General features: G+C 39.1%; 1 protein-coding gene across 2 annotated transcripts in view; it reads left to right on the plus strand.

Annotated features, from left to right (window-relative positions):
• Window positions 1-59: 59 nt before the first annotated feature.
• Window positions 60-14,274, plus strand: part of STAM (signal transducing adaptor molecule) — a 33,665-nt gene continuing 19,450 nt past the window's right edge. The window contains exons 1-2 of one of the 2 annotated variants that reach the window (XM_048307087.1): window positions 60-174; window positions 11,306-11,390. In XM_048307087.1, coding sequence (XP_048163044.1) covers window positions 135-174; window positions 11,306-11,390 — 125 coding nt within the window. In that variant the 5' untranslated portion in view covers window positions 60-134. Of the gene's footprint in view, window positions 175-11,304; window positions 11,391-14,274 lie in introns of those variants that run through there. The other variant, XM_048307096.1, reaches the window with a different exon arrangement.

A 14,274-nucleotide genomic window follows, 5' to 3' on the forward strand; every position in this document is an offset into this window, starting at 1 on the left:
TGGCGGCGGAGCTGCCCGGGGCGGGAGGAGGAGCCGCCGCCGCCGCTGCTGCCGCCGCCGAGGGCTGCTCTGTCTCGCCGCCGCTGCCGCCGCGCTGCCGGGAGGGGCGGCCGCCCCGCGCCCCCAGCCCCGCGATGCCGCTTTTCGCCACCAACCCCTTCGATCAGGATGTGGGTGAGTGGTTCCCGCGGCGCCGCGGCCCGGCCTCTCCCCGAGGGAACCCCGCCGGCGGCCGGCCCTCCGACCCGCTCCCGCTCCATCCCCCGCGGGCAGCCGGCCCGCTGTCCCGGCCCCGCGCTGCTGGGCTCGCTGGCGCCCGGCCGGGAGGCGGGAGCGGTGGCGGCCCGGGCGGGCCGGCGGTCACGGTGCGGCCGGGCCGGGTCGGGCCGGGCCGGGGACGCGTCCCGGCGGGGGCGGCGGGGCTGCGGCCTGGCCGGTGACAGCGCGGGGCCCCCTGCGGCCCTTCTGGCCTGGCGGGCCGGGGGACGAGCGCGGGGATGCTCGTGCGGGACGAGCTGGCCTGCTCAGCACGAGTAACGCTGTAGCACAGCAAAACAAGTAGTGAGAAAGGTCCGCGCTGGAGTGTTGTTGAAAGGATGAACAGTAAAAAGCACTATCTACAGTTGCTTCGCAGACAGGCATGAGAAAATCGTCAAAGCGTTTTGCGTTTAGTGCTTTAAAGGGGATTCCTGTGGGAGTTTTCTCTTTTCCTTTCAAGTAAAACTTGACGTGCTGGGATCAGGTGTCATCGCAATCTTGCTTGTTCCAAGGCCAGACTAGATGGAGAGGAAATATCTGGCTTTTACTTCACAAAGATTGTGCTTAACGCTCATGTGTCGAAACTGAAGGTAAAATAACATATAAACAGTTAATAATTAGTTTTGTATGTCTGATTTGAGATTGTGTGAAATGGTTTATTTTTGGCCTGCTGCTGACATCTTTTTTACTTTGAGTGATAAAAGCTTTGCAGAATCCCATAATATAAAGGGACTTTATGTCGTATGTGGATAAGAACATCCCTTCTGCGTGATTATTTTCTGACAACAGTTTAACACTGTATAAGTCTCTTGAAACCAGTTTCTTTAATATCCTTATACTTGCTGTAACTTTCAACTACAGATACATTGTTTCATAATGTTTATCAAACTTTAGACATTTGGGCTCCGATTTATTTCTTCCTGCTCTTCAAAGAAAGACCCAAGTCAAAATCATTTGAAAAGTATGTATGTTTTCAGGGGAAAAGATTAGGGCATAAACAAAGTACTGATACATAAATTCTGTATGTATGTTACCAGAAATTCTTAGTCTGTTTCATCAAAACATGACATAGCTCGGTCTTCTCATTTTGAATTGTTAGCACTTTTAAGCTGAAGACTGCACTTCAGTTTATGATTTTGTTGGTGGCAAACTTGACTGACTTATTTTGGAAAGTAGTAAATGATTTTTCTTAGTTGTTCTGCTGTCTTCTAGTGTAATTTGACAGTTGAAAGTGAGGAAGAGATTGTACTGCTTGCCAGTTTCCCATGGACTATTAGAGAATGATTTGAACTAGTAAGATTAAAAAGTGATAGGCTCAGGTTCTGGCAGGTGTTCACTTTTTTTCTTCCTAGTGCCTCTGGCAGGCAGGGAAGCTGACTGCTTGAGTTGGTCTCTCTAGAGCTCAGTCCAGTGGATGTGCCCCTCAGCACTGCAAGTCTCAATGCAGGGCAGTAGTACCCAGCAATTACCTCAGTGGCTCATTTGCTCTTTTCTAGCTGCAGAGGATGCTGATGCCTTACCAATTGTACTTGTCTAATATGATCACCAGTAAATAATTTTCAAAAGCATTATTTTGTATTCTGTATGAGGAGGTAGAAATAACCACTCAGTCCCAAATTGTTCTTGGAAAAGCAGACAGTGGGCAATGGGCTAATTTTCACTGGTAAACAGCCTCTTTCTTTTGGCCCCTTTCATGGTGTCCTGAGGGAGACTGAAGGAGCAGCAGGCTGTTCAGTTGGTGACAGCCTACTTTCAGAAGCCTGCTGCCTTTATCTGTCACTTAACTGGATTTGTGCCAGGGAGATGGGATTGATGAAGTCTCCCGGAAAGCATCCCTGGGCTCTTCTTCTCCAAGGCCCCTTGGGAATGTGCTATTATCTGGATTAATTTTTTGGCAGGCTTCGTAAGATAGCATCAGCTGTAGAGTAAGGTCTCATGTTCTCAGGAAACTTCCAAAAGTTGTCAAGCCGTAGTGCTATTTTTCATTTATTTTCTCTGAGTGAAAGTTGAGTGCTCTGCATTTGTTCTTATGCAGCAAGAAAGTTTTCTTTTGAAAATTAGATTCCTGAAGCAGAAAGTCAGTCAGCAGCTATTCTTAATTTCGTATGAATTTGGACATTGGTGTAGTTGATAGTATTGTTGCAATAGCTCTGCATTCTTTTCTACTGAGCAGCTGATCAGTACTGTGGAGTAGTTGGAAATTATTTTGGAACCATTTAGGATAATGGATTGCAGATAATGTATCTGGAACTAAATTGTTTTCCATCATTTTGAGGAGCATAAGTATGTCTTACGCTCAGGACAAATTTTTCAGTTAGTTTGGCCAGTTAGCAGCACTTGACTAGTCCTGTTAGCATGCTGCTGCACTGCAACCTGGTCATCCGTAATAGTTTACCATTTAGTGTCAACTTGGTACACCTGGTTTTTTTAGGTGTAGTTGGCAAAAGAATGTTGTTTAAGGCTGCTATTAAATTACTATTCAACAATGCCCAGAGATTTGAGGAGGTTAACTATTGTCATCCTCAAGGATCCAAATCTCTGGATGAAGCCCAAATATTTTCCATTTTCTGAAGTTTCTTTTTACCATATTTAGGAATATTTCAAGAGGAAAGGATGCTAATCAGTGGTGACACAAGTTTTCACAATCAAGTAAGGGAGCCTTTGATGGTGTGTCCAAGTAAAGAACATAATAATGGAATTAAAAAAAAATCTTCAAGACACTGGGCCTATTGAGAGTATAATTAAGAAACTCTAATCCTCCATTTAAGAGACTAGAATTAAAAATGTTCTTATTAGGTTCATGGGTCGTCTGAGAAATGCAGATTTATCTGTAAGTTTGACTCCGGTAAAATAATGGTGAAATGTGCTTTAAGAACCAAAAGACTGTCTACTAGTCTGTCATGACAGGCTAATTAGTAATGTAGCAGTGCTTAGGCTAGGTTTGATGAAGAACTTACTCCTAAAGCAGTTCTAAAGTGTCATTTAGATATTATCTCAAGAATAAAATCTGCGACTCGTTCTGGTATAAGTCGTCATAAAAATCACACATGATATTAAGAGGAGGTATTTAAAAAACGCGGGGGTTTTGGATTGGTTTGGGGTTTCTTTATTACAGTAAAGGATGAAGGTATTTGCATTTGCTTTGGATGTTACTCCAGTTCTTACTGTGATGGTTTGAGGCAGCACAGGAGTGAGAAGAAATTCAGGCTTACTATTTACAATAATAGGAAATGAAGCAGGTAGTTTAGTAAGGTAGTAGAACTTGATGTGACTTGCAGTCATTTTCCCTGTGTTTTATTAACTCGTGCAGTTGTTGATAATTTTATGCTAACGACTCTTGAGATATTTAATAATGTGCTTGAATTATATATGATCAGCCTGTAGTTTGATGCTATTAGAATGTAAGAAATGGTTTGACTGATTCCCACGGTGCAATTTCTTGACATAGAACCATCTTGCTATTTAAACTCATTGTTCTTTAGATTTATGCCCTCGGTTAATCAACATCTTTAAAACATCCAATTACATGTCTCTCTGAGCTGGACTTTCTGTGTTAGGCCAGGTTTGCCAAAAGAAGGGAAAATTGTCACAGTTTCTTGACCCCAGATCATTATGGAGACTGAAGACTGTGAATTAACATCTGGCTGTAAGGGAAGATGAATTCCAAGGATTGGCTCAGCTTGTTATGAAAGTGGCACTTTTTTGCCGGAGTTGGCCTACTGTTTCTCTCAGTGTTGTTTTTAAAAAGGACATTAACTGTGAGCTAACAGGGAGACTGAGTAGAAGATGTGTGGAAAAGGAGTTATAGCCACCCCCCTTTTCAGTTATTTATAAATATTTATAAAAAACAAGACCTTCTTACTTAAAGATACCTTTGGTGTTATGTTCTCAGTTTAAAATGGCAATGCTGACAGGATAAGACTGAGTGGAATACCCCTTCAGTATATCAGCCAACAAAAAAAAAAAGTCTTTTTCGCTATCAATTACCAGACTCTGAGTTCAGCTGGGCACTTTGAAGCCAACATGGTATGTTCCATAGTGAAAGACAGTACTTTTCTGGTAATTCTCTTTCTTTCCTGCCAGGGAAGAACTGTCACTTCAAGTGCGTCTCCTCATTTCAGCTGTGACAATGTGCATTATAATACCAAAATTTAGAAGAATCAAAGTAGTTCTCCAACATGTAAAATCTGTTCCTCTAACTGATAAAAATCACACTGCATACCTGATGTGGAAAGTTAAGTTTCTTGCTGATCTTCCTTCTGAAATGCTTTGTCTGCTGTGGCTTGGCTTAATGGGGTTCTGCAAATTCATCCTGGCACCATTTGTTAGTATGACATGCCTGTGATACACCTTGTTTATGGGCTATTCATCCTTCTCGTATATCTCTAATGTGCTCACCTTCCTGTTGTGTTGTAACATTTTTGGGTGAAAGGTAGTTTGAGTTCTGTGGATTTGCTAGGGTTTGCATGAGAGATCTAAACATCTAAATTATTTTTGCTCAGCTTGTCTTATGATTTCAGCCTTTTCTAACCAGGTCTTGAATCCTTTTGTCTTCGTTCTGCTCAGTTCATTGAGCTGAGCGATGTCCATTTTGGCTGGGCTGCCTCATGCACGGTGCGATCCTACAAGGTCTTCTGAAGGAATGAGTTGAGGTGGCCGCAGTCACTGCTGCTTGCTTTGCCTCGGATCAGCTGCAGTGCTTTCACAGGGGGCACCTTCCACAGCTGCTTCCATAAGGACCTGGGAGCACTCTAAATGGGGATGCAGTTAAACTGCAGAAGTTGGTTAATAGCTTTACCAAAGTTAATGGTACATGGAATTCTAGTTTCTCTCTGTGGTGTCATTGCCTGTTGGAGGTTATTTTCAATCTTGTCTAAATGGAATCTGGTTGGACATATTCTTCTTGTGCAGTTTTGAGCCTGTTAGCGAAATGTAAAGTGGTTAATAGTCAAGTGGTGGTTTTTGTAGAATGGGCCAACAAATGTATTTGTTCTTTTTGACCGACAAAAAGAACAAAATTTAATTGCATTTAACTTCAGTGATGTGGAATGGTATGCAATCCAAATTTCTCAGCAAGTGCTGCAAAAAGAAAGAAAAAATTGCAGTCACTTTCAGTCTTTAAGGACTATTTAAACTATATTGCTTTGGAATTTTAGTGTTTGCAATTTTACAGAGATGGGGAAATTATTTATTTAACCTTGTGAAGAAAACAAAACTTTGAGCAGAAGAGGAGGAGAGAAGGCTGAGGGGAGTATTGACTTTTTCATTAAATCTGTGTTATTGGCAATGACATAACAGATTTTTTGATGGTTTTTTTATCATGCTAGAAACTGGTTGCAATATGAGTCTGTGAGTTGAAGACTTTCTTTAACAATTCTGTTGAAGAGTTTCTGTATCCATTCTTCTCTTTGTAATCAAAGTTACAACTTCATTATTTCATTTTAATGATGTCCAATTGTGAAAATGATGTTACATCCATGAATAGAGTAAGAGCAAATAATAAGTAGGATGGTGAAAACCCTTAGATTGGTAGAATTTTCTGACAGTTTTTACTGATACTTGTTTTGACTGCTTCTAATCATGTACATTGTAAGTGTTACATTTGAGGGTATTTTGATCTAGATTTGTTATTTCTTGAAATTCTGCTAGTTCTAGCATCTTTGAGACTTCCTTGCAGAAAAGTAGCTCAGTTTTAAGACCGTGGTTTTTCTTTCAAAATAAACTTCAGTAAAATCTAAAGCTTGGGAAGCTCAAGCCTGCCCAAGACCTCCCTCTGAAAATGATGTTAGCAATGGGTAGTCACTAAGTTTTCTGCTCTGAGAAAAGCATCGTACAGTTCAGTGCAGTATCCAAACAGTGATGAGAGTATTTACTCTTGCAAATTTCTAATAAGGCAGTAAAATGCTATTGTTATGATGCAGAACTAAGGCAGAGAAGTCAAGTGACTAGCACATACTTCCATGGAAAATCTGCAGCAATATTTATATTCCTTTTACCAGCGCCTAAAGCATCAACCATTAAATCTGGCAATGAATTTTTTTCACCATGCACTGCCTTTCTTCTGTCTAATAATACTTTATAAATATGATGGTGTGAATTTTGGGAATTTTTTTTTTTTTCTTCTGAGAAGAGGGTTTTGGTTTTTTTTTTCTTCTGTCCTAAAATGATCAACTGCAATTGTGTTTTGTATATTATACGGGACTTCAAATAGAATCACAGTGCAAATATGCTTATAATTTGTAAATTGTAAATTTAAATTATAAATTGTAAATAATTGTAAAAAATATATATGCCTATAATTGGTAAATAATGCACAAAACCAGAGGATTAAACAGAATTTTATCAATGCTCCAAGCATTCAGGTTTGTGTAAATTACAGGGAAACGGGGCCTCAACACGCTTAATGAACTTCACGACACAAGGAGAGGCAGGCTAATTTAGGTATCCCAAAAGAGCCCATGCAAGAGCCTGTGTACTTTCACTGCAACCAAAGTATAAGTAATTAAACTCATATATTTAGATCTTTCTGGCCTGGCTTCTCATTCAATAGGGTGTAATGCTGTCTTCTGGGTTTTAGGTACTTCAGTGAGAGTCTATGGCATTTGTAATGCGGAATGGTGTTTTCTTTAGAAGCCGGCTGCTATTCAGTTTTGTATAAATTTTATTCAGAGGTTTACTTGAAAAAAGATACAGTATATGTTTGGAAGAATGATTTCAGCATCTAGCTGCTTTATTTGGAGGACATTATATTCTACAACTTATTGAGAAGCTGAAGATACAAACATAGCTGAGATTTCTGTCATAGGAGATGCATTTTGCTTCAGAATACTTCATTTGTTCTATGTGTGATTTATGACAATGTTTGTGTGGTTGGAGCACCATTTCTGACTCAGGAGTTATGAAGCTGTAAATTGTTGGTCACTGCAAGGTATGTTGGTAGGGAAGTACAATTAATGCTTACATTATTCTCTTTTATGTTTTCCTTGGTATCTGGTTTAGGTTTAATATATGTATTAGAGACTGAATGTTGAGCAAGATGGAATTGGTGTGGCCCAGTATGGTTACTGTTCTGAATACAGAAGTATAAGGAGAGAGGCCTAGTGATTCCACACTCTCTGCTCTGCAAAGTGGCTGAAAATTTTGATATATTGGTTTTGTCTCTTTTGCATTTATTTTAGGAACTAAAAAAATTGTTGAAGTAATTTAGAAAGGTATTCTTATATTGTGGCGGATCATTGTTGTTTTTGACCAAAGAACCCATAGATAAAAATATTTTTTCCTCTGAAATTATGGCACTTACCAATTTCTATGTCTGTCTTTATGGAATTGCTGGTAAGAAAAGAATATTAAATAACTCCTAAAAAATAAAGGTGAGAGATGTAGACATGTAATGGAAAAAAAGCCAAGTAAAAAAGCCAGTTAAAAAAATTTAAAAGTACTATTTTACTACCTACTATTAATAGTAATTAGGATTAATAATAACTATTAATTACTACAAATTAACCTGATGCAACATAAGATTGTACAGTCTTGCACTGGTTAAAATTACTGTGTTCATTTGTAGGCCTTGCTTGTGCTCAGAAAACAATGCCTTGAATGTGAGTGGTGCAGTTTAATGGAAGAGAGCTGTGATGTAGTCCTGTTTCCTTTGTGTTTGGCATAGTATTAGTAAGTTTTGAAGTATGCTGATTTCATGAAGGAGCCAATGCTGTCTTTTAAAGCTGTTTTTTTGAAGTTTGAAATGTTATCTGATCCTGGCTTGGCATTCACTAAGTTGAGTAAGGTTTTGAAGCAATGATGAGGTGGAGGGATAGGGTCTGAACTAAACATTATTATTGTTACGGTAGAATTATTTTCAATCAGGGATGGAAGATGAAGAACATTTCTTCTTTAAGTTATCTTCTATGTGTTATGGTAACCTGTCCTAAGACTTTAAACACAATGTCTGTTTTTCCTTCCCTGTACAAGCCCGTTCCAGTACTAAGATAGAGTCTGCCAGTGACATATCAATTGTACCTGAGCGCTGGGAGGGTGCCAGCTGTTAGGCAGGGTAGGCAACTGCTGAATGCACATAAACTTTTTTTTTGCCTGTGAATGTGTGCCTCATGTTAGAAGAGAGAGTATTCACTGATTTTAAGTGATAGTAGTGTAAGTAATTTAACTTAAATAGATTTAAGTAAAAATTTTGATGCAACATAGAAATTTTATCAAAGTGTCTTTGTCGCTCCTGTTCCCAGAGTGGTGAAAGGTGATAGTCATTTGCTAATGCTCTGACAGATATAGAGGCCTTTTTTGTGGACCATCAGCTCAGACAGTGTGCTGCTAACATTCTCAGTATGCTCTTAACTTGCCTTGTTTGAGACAGAATTTAAGTAAAACTCTAGAGGCAATTTTTTTTCTCGTCTTACCATTAATTTTATTATCCAATGGATTTATTAGATGATAGTTACTACCGAAGACTGAAAGTATACAGTGAAACTTGGTTTCAGGCTGAAATTTAGTAAGCAACTATCTAGTGTTTGTTGGTGGAAGAAATACCCTGAGTAACAAGGAGGAAGGCATGGCAAGCAAATGGTAGTTTTTATATAGGACTAACTTCAACTGCCAAGAAGGAATGTGGCCATATCAGAAAACTTGTAATTGTACTCATGGATAAATTCGCAAAATGTTCTCATTTGAGAATTAAAACAAAGGCTGTAATCGGTGTGGTTAATGTGGGTCAGGGATTTCATCAATCACTATCTTACTAGTAGTTTTAGCCAAAGTATTTAAATTAGCATAAAGCACAGTTTGCTGTTATATTAAAACATTAAGCATGCATTAGTTTAGTCCTTGGTGTGTAGAAGACATAACCAATTGCCATGCCATTTCTCTTTGTGGCCATTATGAGGAAAGAAGGATCAATTGTTGTCAAAAATACAGACAACTGTCTGTTATGTAGAACAATGGAAAAGACCAAGGTTTCAGTTCTATTGGATTGCTCATCTCTCTGCAGAAGGATGTGCTAACTGAAGTGCAGCATTGGGCATGAGTGACCAGTCTGGGTTTGTGAGCTCCATGTGTGAGCTTGGAGCCTGGTGGGAACTTAAGGCTTAGGAGAGAACTGTGCAGGCACATTTTGACTGGAGCTGGTCCAGCGCCAGTAGAACTGGCAATGAACTGAAACAGTGGAGTCCTGGAAGTAAACTGCCTCCATGTGGTCTGGTCTGTGTGTCTCTGGACTGTGCCTATCAGCTGTTTTGGGGAATGCAGTGTAGACAACTCAGGCTCTGTGTTTCAAAAAAGCAGTTCTGGTACTGCAGAGTTGAGGCTGTCTTTGGTAGCAGAACAGCTGCTGTGTGCTTAGACTGCAATTTCAGAAGACTGCCTTGGCCTGTGATGGTTCATGCAAGGCCTTAAGTTCAAGTGTCTTACCTGAAAATCACAAATTTCTATGGTTGTTAGCCATAAGCATGATTTGGAACAAGAGCAGACTGAAAGGAAAATAAAGTGGTTGGTTGATTAGCTGATATATCTTAGTGCTAGATGTTAGCATGGTGTCTACCCATAATTTTTGACATTTCTGTTGATTATGACTGCTTTTTCTAGTCAAACAAGTTTTCTGATAGGGTTTAGACAGAAGAGGCAGTGCCCTTTTATTCTGAGAGAACATACAGAATTCTAACTAACTTCCATTTAGGATTTCCCTATACTGTTTTGCTCTTTCCTTTGCATCAGGCAGTACAGCTGATGTGTTATCATTTCAGCTGTATATATGGCAGTGTTGAATTTTTCCTCAGAAATACTTTGGGAGCACATAACCCTAGAGTTTTGCTTTTCTGCATTTTTGTTCTGAATTAAGAAACTAATTAACTGTAACCTATGTCAATTTGTAGGACAAGAAACTCATTCATAAGAAAAGCTATCAATTTTGATATGAATAATTCCTTTTAATTTTTGGAGATTAGATGTTTTGCTTTGTCTTTCTCTTTGCAATTTTGCCAGTGCTAATCTAGATAATGAATCTTTCTTGGCAGATAAGTTTTTATAAGAAATTTTTGGTTCCTTTCATAAAACTAAGTAGTCTGAGACATTCCCTGAAGAATGGTGCTCATTGCTGAGCATTATTTTATGTTTTGTAGATTAAGCTGTAGACATTATATGAAGCCGGGATGGGAAACAAAGTTTCTGTATTATTCTGTGCCCATTCTCCTTCTGTTTGGGTACTAGTTGAAAATACTTGTGCATTTCCTTATGCTCTCTAGTCCTGATCTGATCTATCATTATTTAGATAATCTTCTATTGAGCTGCAGTGTTAGGCTCAGTTTCCTTTAATGCTTTTATTTAGTGTTATCCTTAGTATACTAACTAAGCTTTTTTGGGGGAGAAATAGGGAGGGAGTCTTTATTTTTTCTTCTGACATTGAACCTATTTCTTCTCCACCTCCTCTCTATTTCTTTAGTCTTCACCAGGGACTCTTGTCCTATTCAAAAAATTTGGAAGAAAGAGTCCCAATGTCTTCTTTGAGATTAGCTTTAGTTTAGCAATCTTTATAGCTGAAAGGAAACAGTGAAACAAAGCACAAAAAATAAGGGGAAGATAAAAGTTAAGTGATTATGATGACTTTTTAAATTCTTCTTGTTGAGATGTAATAAATAGAAAGGAAATGCAAGACACAGCAGTTTAGTGTCTGGGAAGGTGATAAATTCAGTTGTATCTGACTCTGCAAAAAGTGAACTAATGCTTTGGGTATTCATATCAAACTTTATAGTTTCAAATGGGAAAAAAACCCTAGCTATACTAGTTGTGTCGTGTTCTGGCTGCATCTTTATTATGGGGGAAAACAACCCCAAAATTTGTTTGCTCATTAATTAAAATTCATGGTCACAAGTGAGCATAGAAAATTAAAAATAACTAGATTTAACATTGTTAATATATGAATTTTATTAAATATGGGGACTTGCCATACGTTTAGGAGTATAAAAAGAGGTAATATTTCAACATCTTTGTTGACAATTTTGAATTTTTTTTAATTTGTATTTTCATTTACTTATACTTTATTTCTTAGAGAAAGCAACCAGTGAGATGAACACTGCAGAGGACTGGGGCCTCATCTTAGACATCTGTGATAAAGTTGGACAGTCACGCACAGGGTAAGTGACTTTTGGAATTTCCTCCCCAAACCTTTTTAATTCTATTATTTCAGTCTCATACGCAGGTGAGAGGAATGAATGTTTTGTTATCTTTTATAAACTTCTGCAACGGCTGAATTTAACTTAAATTGATTACAAGTAAAAGGAAAATGTGTGGGGTTTCTGCTGAAATCTTTTGCAATCCTTCCTTTGGAGGTACTGGCTGATCTGTTAAAATTAGGACTCGTGTACAGCAGCTTTTCACCAGTGTAACAGAATAAATAAATTGATATGTTTTAGCAGTATCGCTGTAAACCCAGGAGGCTTCATGAGGCATTTTTCTTAACAGAATCATAATCTAAGTTGGAAGTGACCTCCGGAGGTCATCTAGTCCAACCCCCCCCAGCTTCAAACAGGTCTAATTAGATCAGGTTGCTCAGGACCGTGTCAAGTCTTGAATGCCTCCAAGGTCAAAGGTTCCATAACTTCTGTGAGCAACATGTTTCAGTATTTAACTACTTCTACTTACTAAGTAAGTAAAAAAACCCCACATAATCCTGCAATCTGATTACAATTTTTCCTGTTCCAGCTTGTCTGTTGCATCTTGTCCTATGACTGTGCAGCTCTAAGAGAGTCTGGCTGCATCTTCTGTGTATTCTCTGATTAATTGGTTGTAGAAAGCAGTAAGGCCCACTTTTTGTCTGCTCTTCTCAAAGCTGAAAGCATCTCTCCTATCTTTCCTTGTATGTGACCCTCCCTGACCATCCTGGCAGCTATCCATTGGAGTTAGGGCAGTGTGTAAATAGCCTTCTTGCACTGGGGAGTCCCAAACTGGACAAAGTGCTCCAGATGCAATATTGCAAGTGCAGAATGGAGGGGAAGGGTTGCTTTCCTGACTTTGTTGGTTGTGCTGACCAGTTGTTTGAGCCAGGATGTAGGTGGTTGTCTTTGCTGCCAGGCTGCACTACTGACACCTCTCACCCAATAGGACCTGCAGGTCCTTTCCTCCTTTTCATGTGGTCAGCTCCTGGCCTCATTTAAAATGCAATACCTTACCCTTATTGTTGTTGAACTCCCCGTCTGCCCATTTCTTCAGCCTGTCCAGGTTCCTCTGAATATTAGCCATGGCCTCCAGTATATTGATTGTTCCCCTTCAATTTGCTCTGGTCAGTAAGTTACTGAGAGCACTGTTGTTCCTAGCAGAAATCCCTGAAGGATCCCACTAGATAGTGCCTGCTAGCTGGAATTTGCACTACAGGTGACAACTCTTTGAGCCTAGGAGACCAGTTTTTCACCCACCTTGTCATCCTTTTATCCGTATTTCACCAGCTGTGTGATAAGGAGGCTATAAGGGCTTCAACTGTACGTAAAAACTTTGCTAAAACCAAGGTATGAAGCATCTGCTGCCCTCCATTGTTCTCCCCATCAGACCACCAGTGTCTTTGTCACAGAAAACAACAAGGCTTTGTGTTTCTTCCCCTTGTTTTCAGAAGGGGAAGAAACATTTCTGTCATCAGGGCTTTGATAAGATGCATTTTGAAGATGTGATACTAAATTAAACACATCTTAATATGGGCTGCTAATGTTTCCATTATTGATTATTTACTGAGTTCTTTCATAGAATTTATGCATGAACTTACTTTTTTGGACAAGAAAAGATAAAGTGTAATTTTAACTAGCATCTAAAAAATACAGTTTAAAAACATAATTTCAGTGTATTTATAGTGCTTTCAGTCAGTGTAGTATTAGGATTTGGAAACATTTTAAATATACCTTCTTGAAGCATTCCCTGTAACAATTCAGGTAAGGGACAGACTCAAGAAGAGAGTTTTTCCCCTGATGCTATGAAAAGCTTTTCTGAGAATGACTTGGATTGGCTTGTAAAACTGCCAGAAACAGTATGAGATGCCAGACAGCAAAGTCCCACCTGGGACTTTTGTTCCAAAGGACAGGTTTGCAAATAAGCTTATTCCTTAGGGTTAGAGATGGTCTCTGGAGGAGTACTTAAAAATAGCATGGCATATTGAGACTTTTGTGCTGTTGTGTATAATTGTAGTTAAGATAACAGCTGACAAGTTGTTGTTTATGTTTCATATTAGCCTTTATATGTAAAACTGCATTTCTATTCTGTGAGGATGTTGATGCCCAGCCTGTAACAGTAACTATATTATTGAATGCTTCAGTACTCTATTTAATCACTGAAAGCCTTTCCACAGATGAAATTTAGTGTCACAGCAACATAGCCTCAAGAGTGCTCGCATATATGTAGCTGCAAGAGACAGCAGTACAGACAAAGCTAGAGATCTTTGGTAATGTGCATCTAAATTCCAGTTAGGATTTGTGAGGTTTGTTTGTGTTGGTTTCGGTCTTTTTCTTTTGTGTGTTTGTATTTTAATATTTTTTCTTAATAAAACTGTTTTTTAAAAGAAAAGTGGAACTTTAACCTTTGTAATATTTATCCTGCTTTTAACAGGCTGCCAGCTGACTTGTTGCTTTCATTTGGATTCTGTTAAAACTTGCTGATAGTGGGGTTTTTTTTGTTTTTGATGGATTATGTCATGCAGTAGCAAGGTAAAGCAAGACAGTTTCCCATTAAGAAGTTTGTGTGAGATATGCTTAGCTGTTTGAAATTCTCCTGCAGTTTAAGTTCCTCTGACAAGGATGCAAGTCTTCTTAACTGAGATCAGCTTTAATCTTTTAACCAATTCTGCTCCAGTACAAGCTGTCTGTTACTGTTCTTGGCAGAAGTGTAGATTACAAAATCTGTCCTTTAGGGATTTTCTTTTTACCAGTCTGTAAGCTCCATTGCATGCCTGCAGCATTCTAGATGTGGATTGTCTTCCACCTGAGGTCGCAGCAGCCTGGAAAACACTTACTCATTCAGTAGCACTTTTGGTATAGCACA

The sequence above is a fragment of the Corvus hawaiiensis genome, chromosome 1, assembly GCF_020740725.1.
Source record: "Corvus hawaiiensis isolate bCorHaw1 chromosome 1, bCorHaw1.pri.cur, whole genome shotgun sequence".
Taxonomy (NCBI): domain Eukaryota; kingdom Metazoa; phylum Chordata; class Aves; order Passeriformes; family Corvidae; genus Corvus; species Corvus hawaiiensis.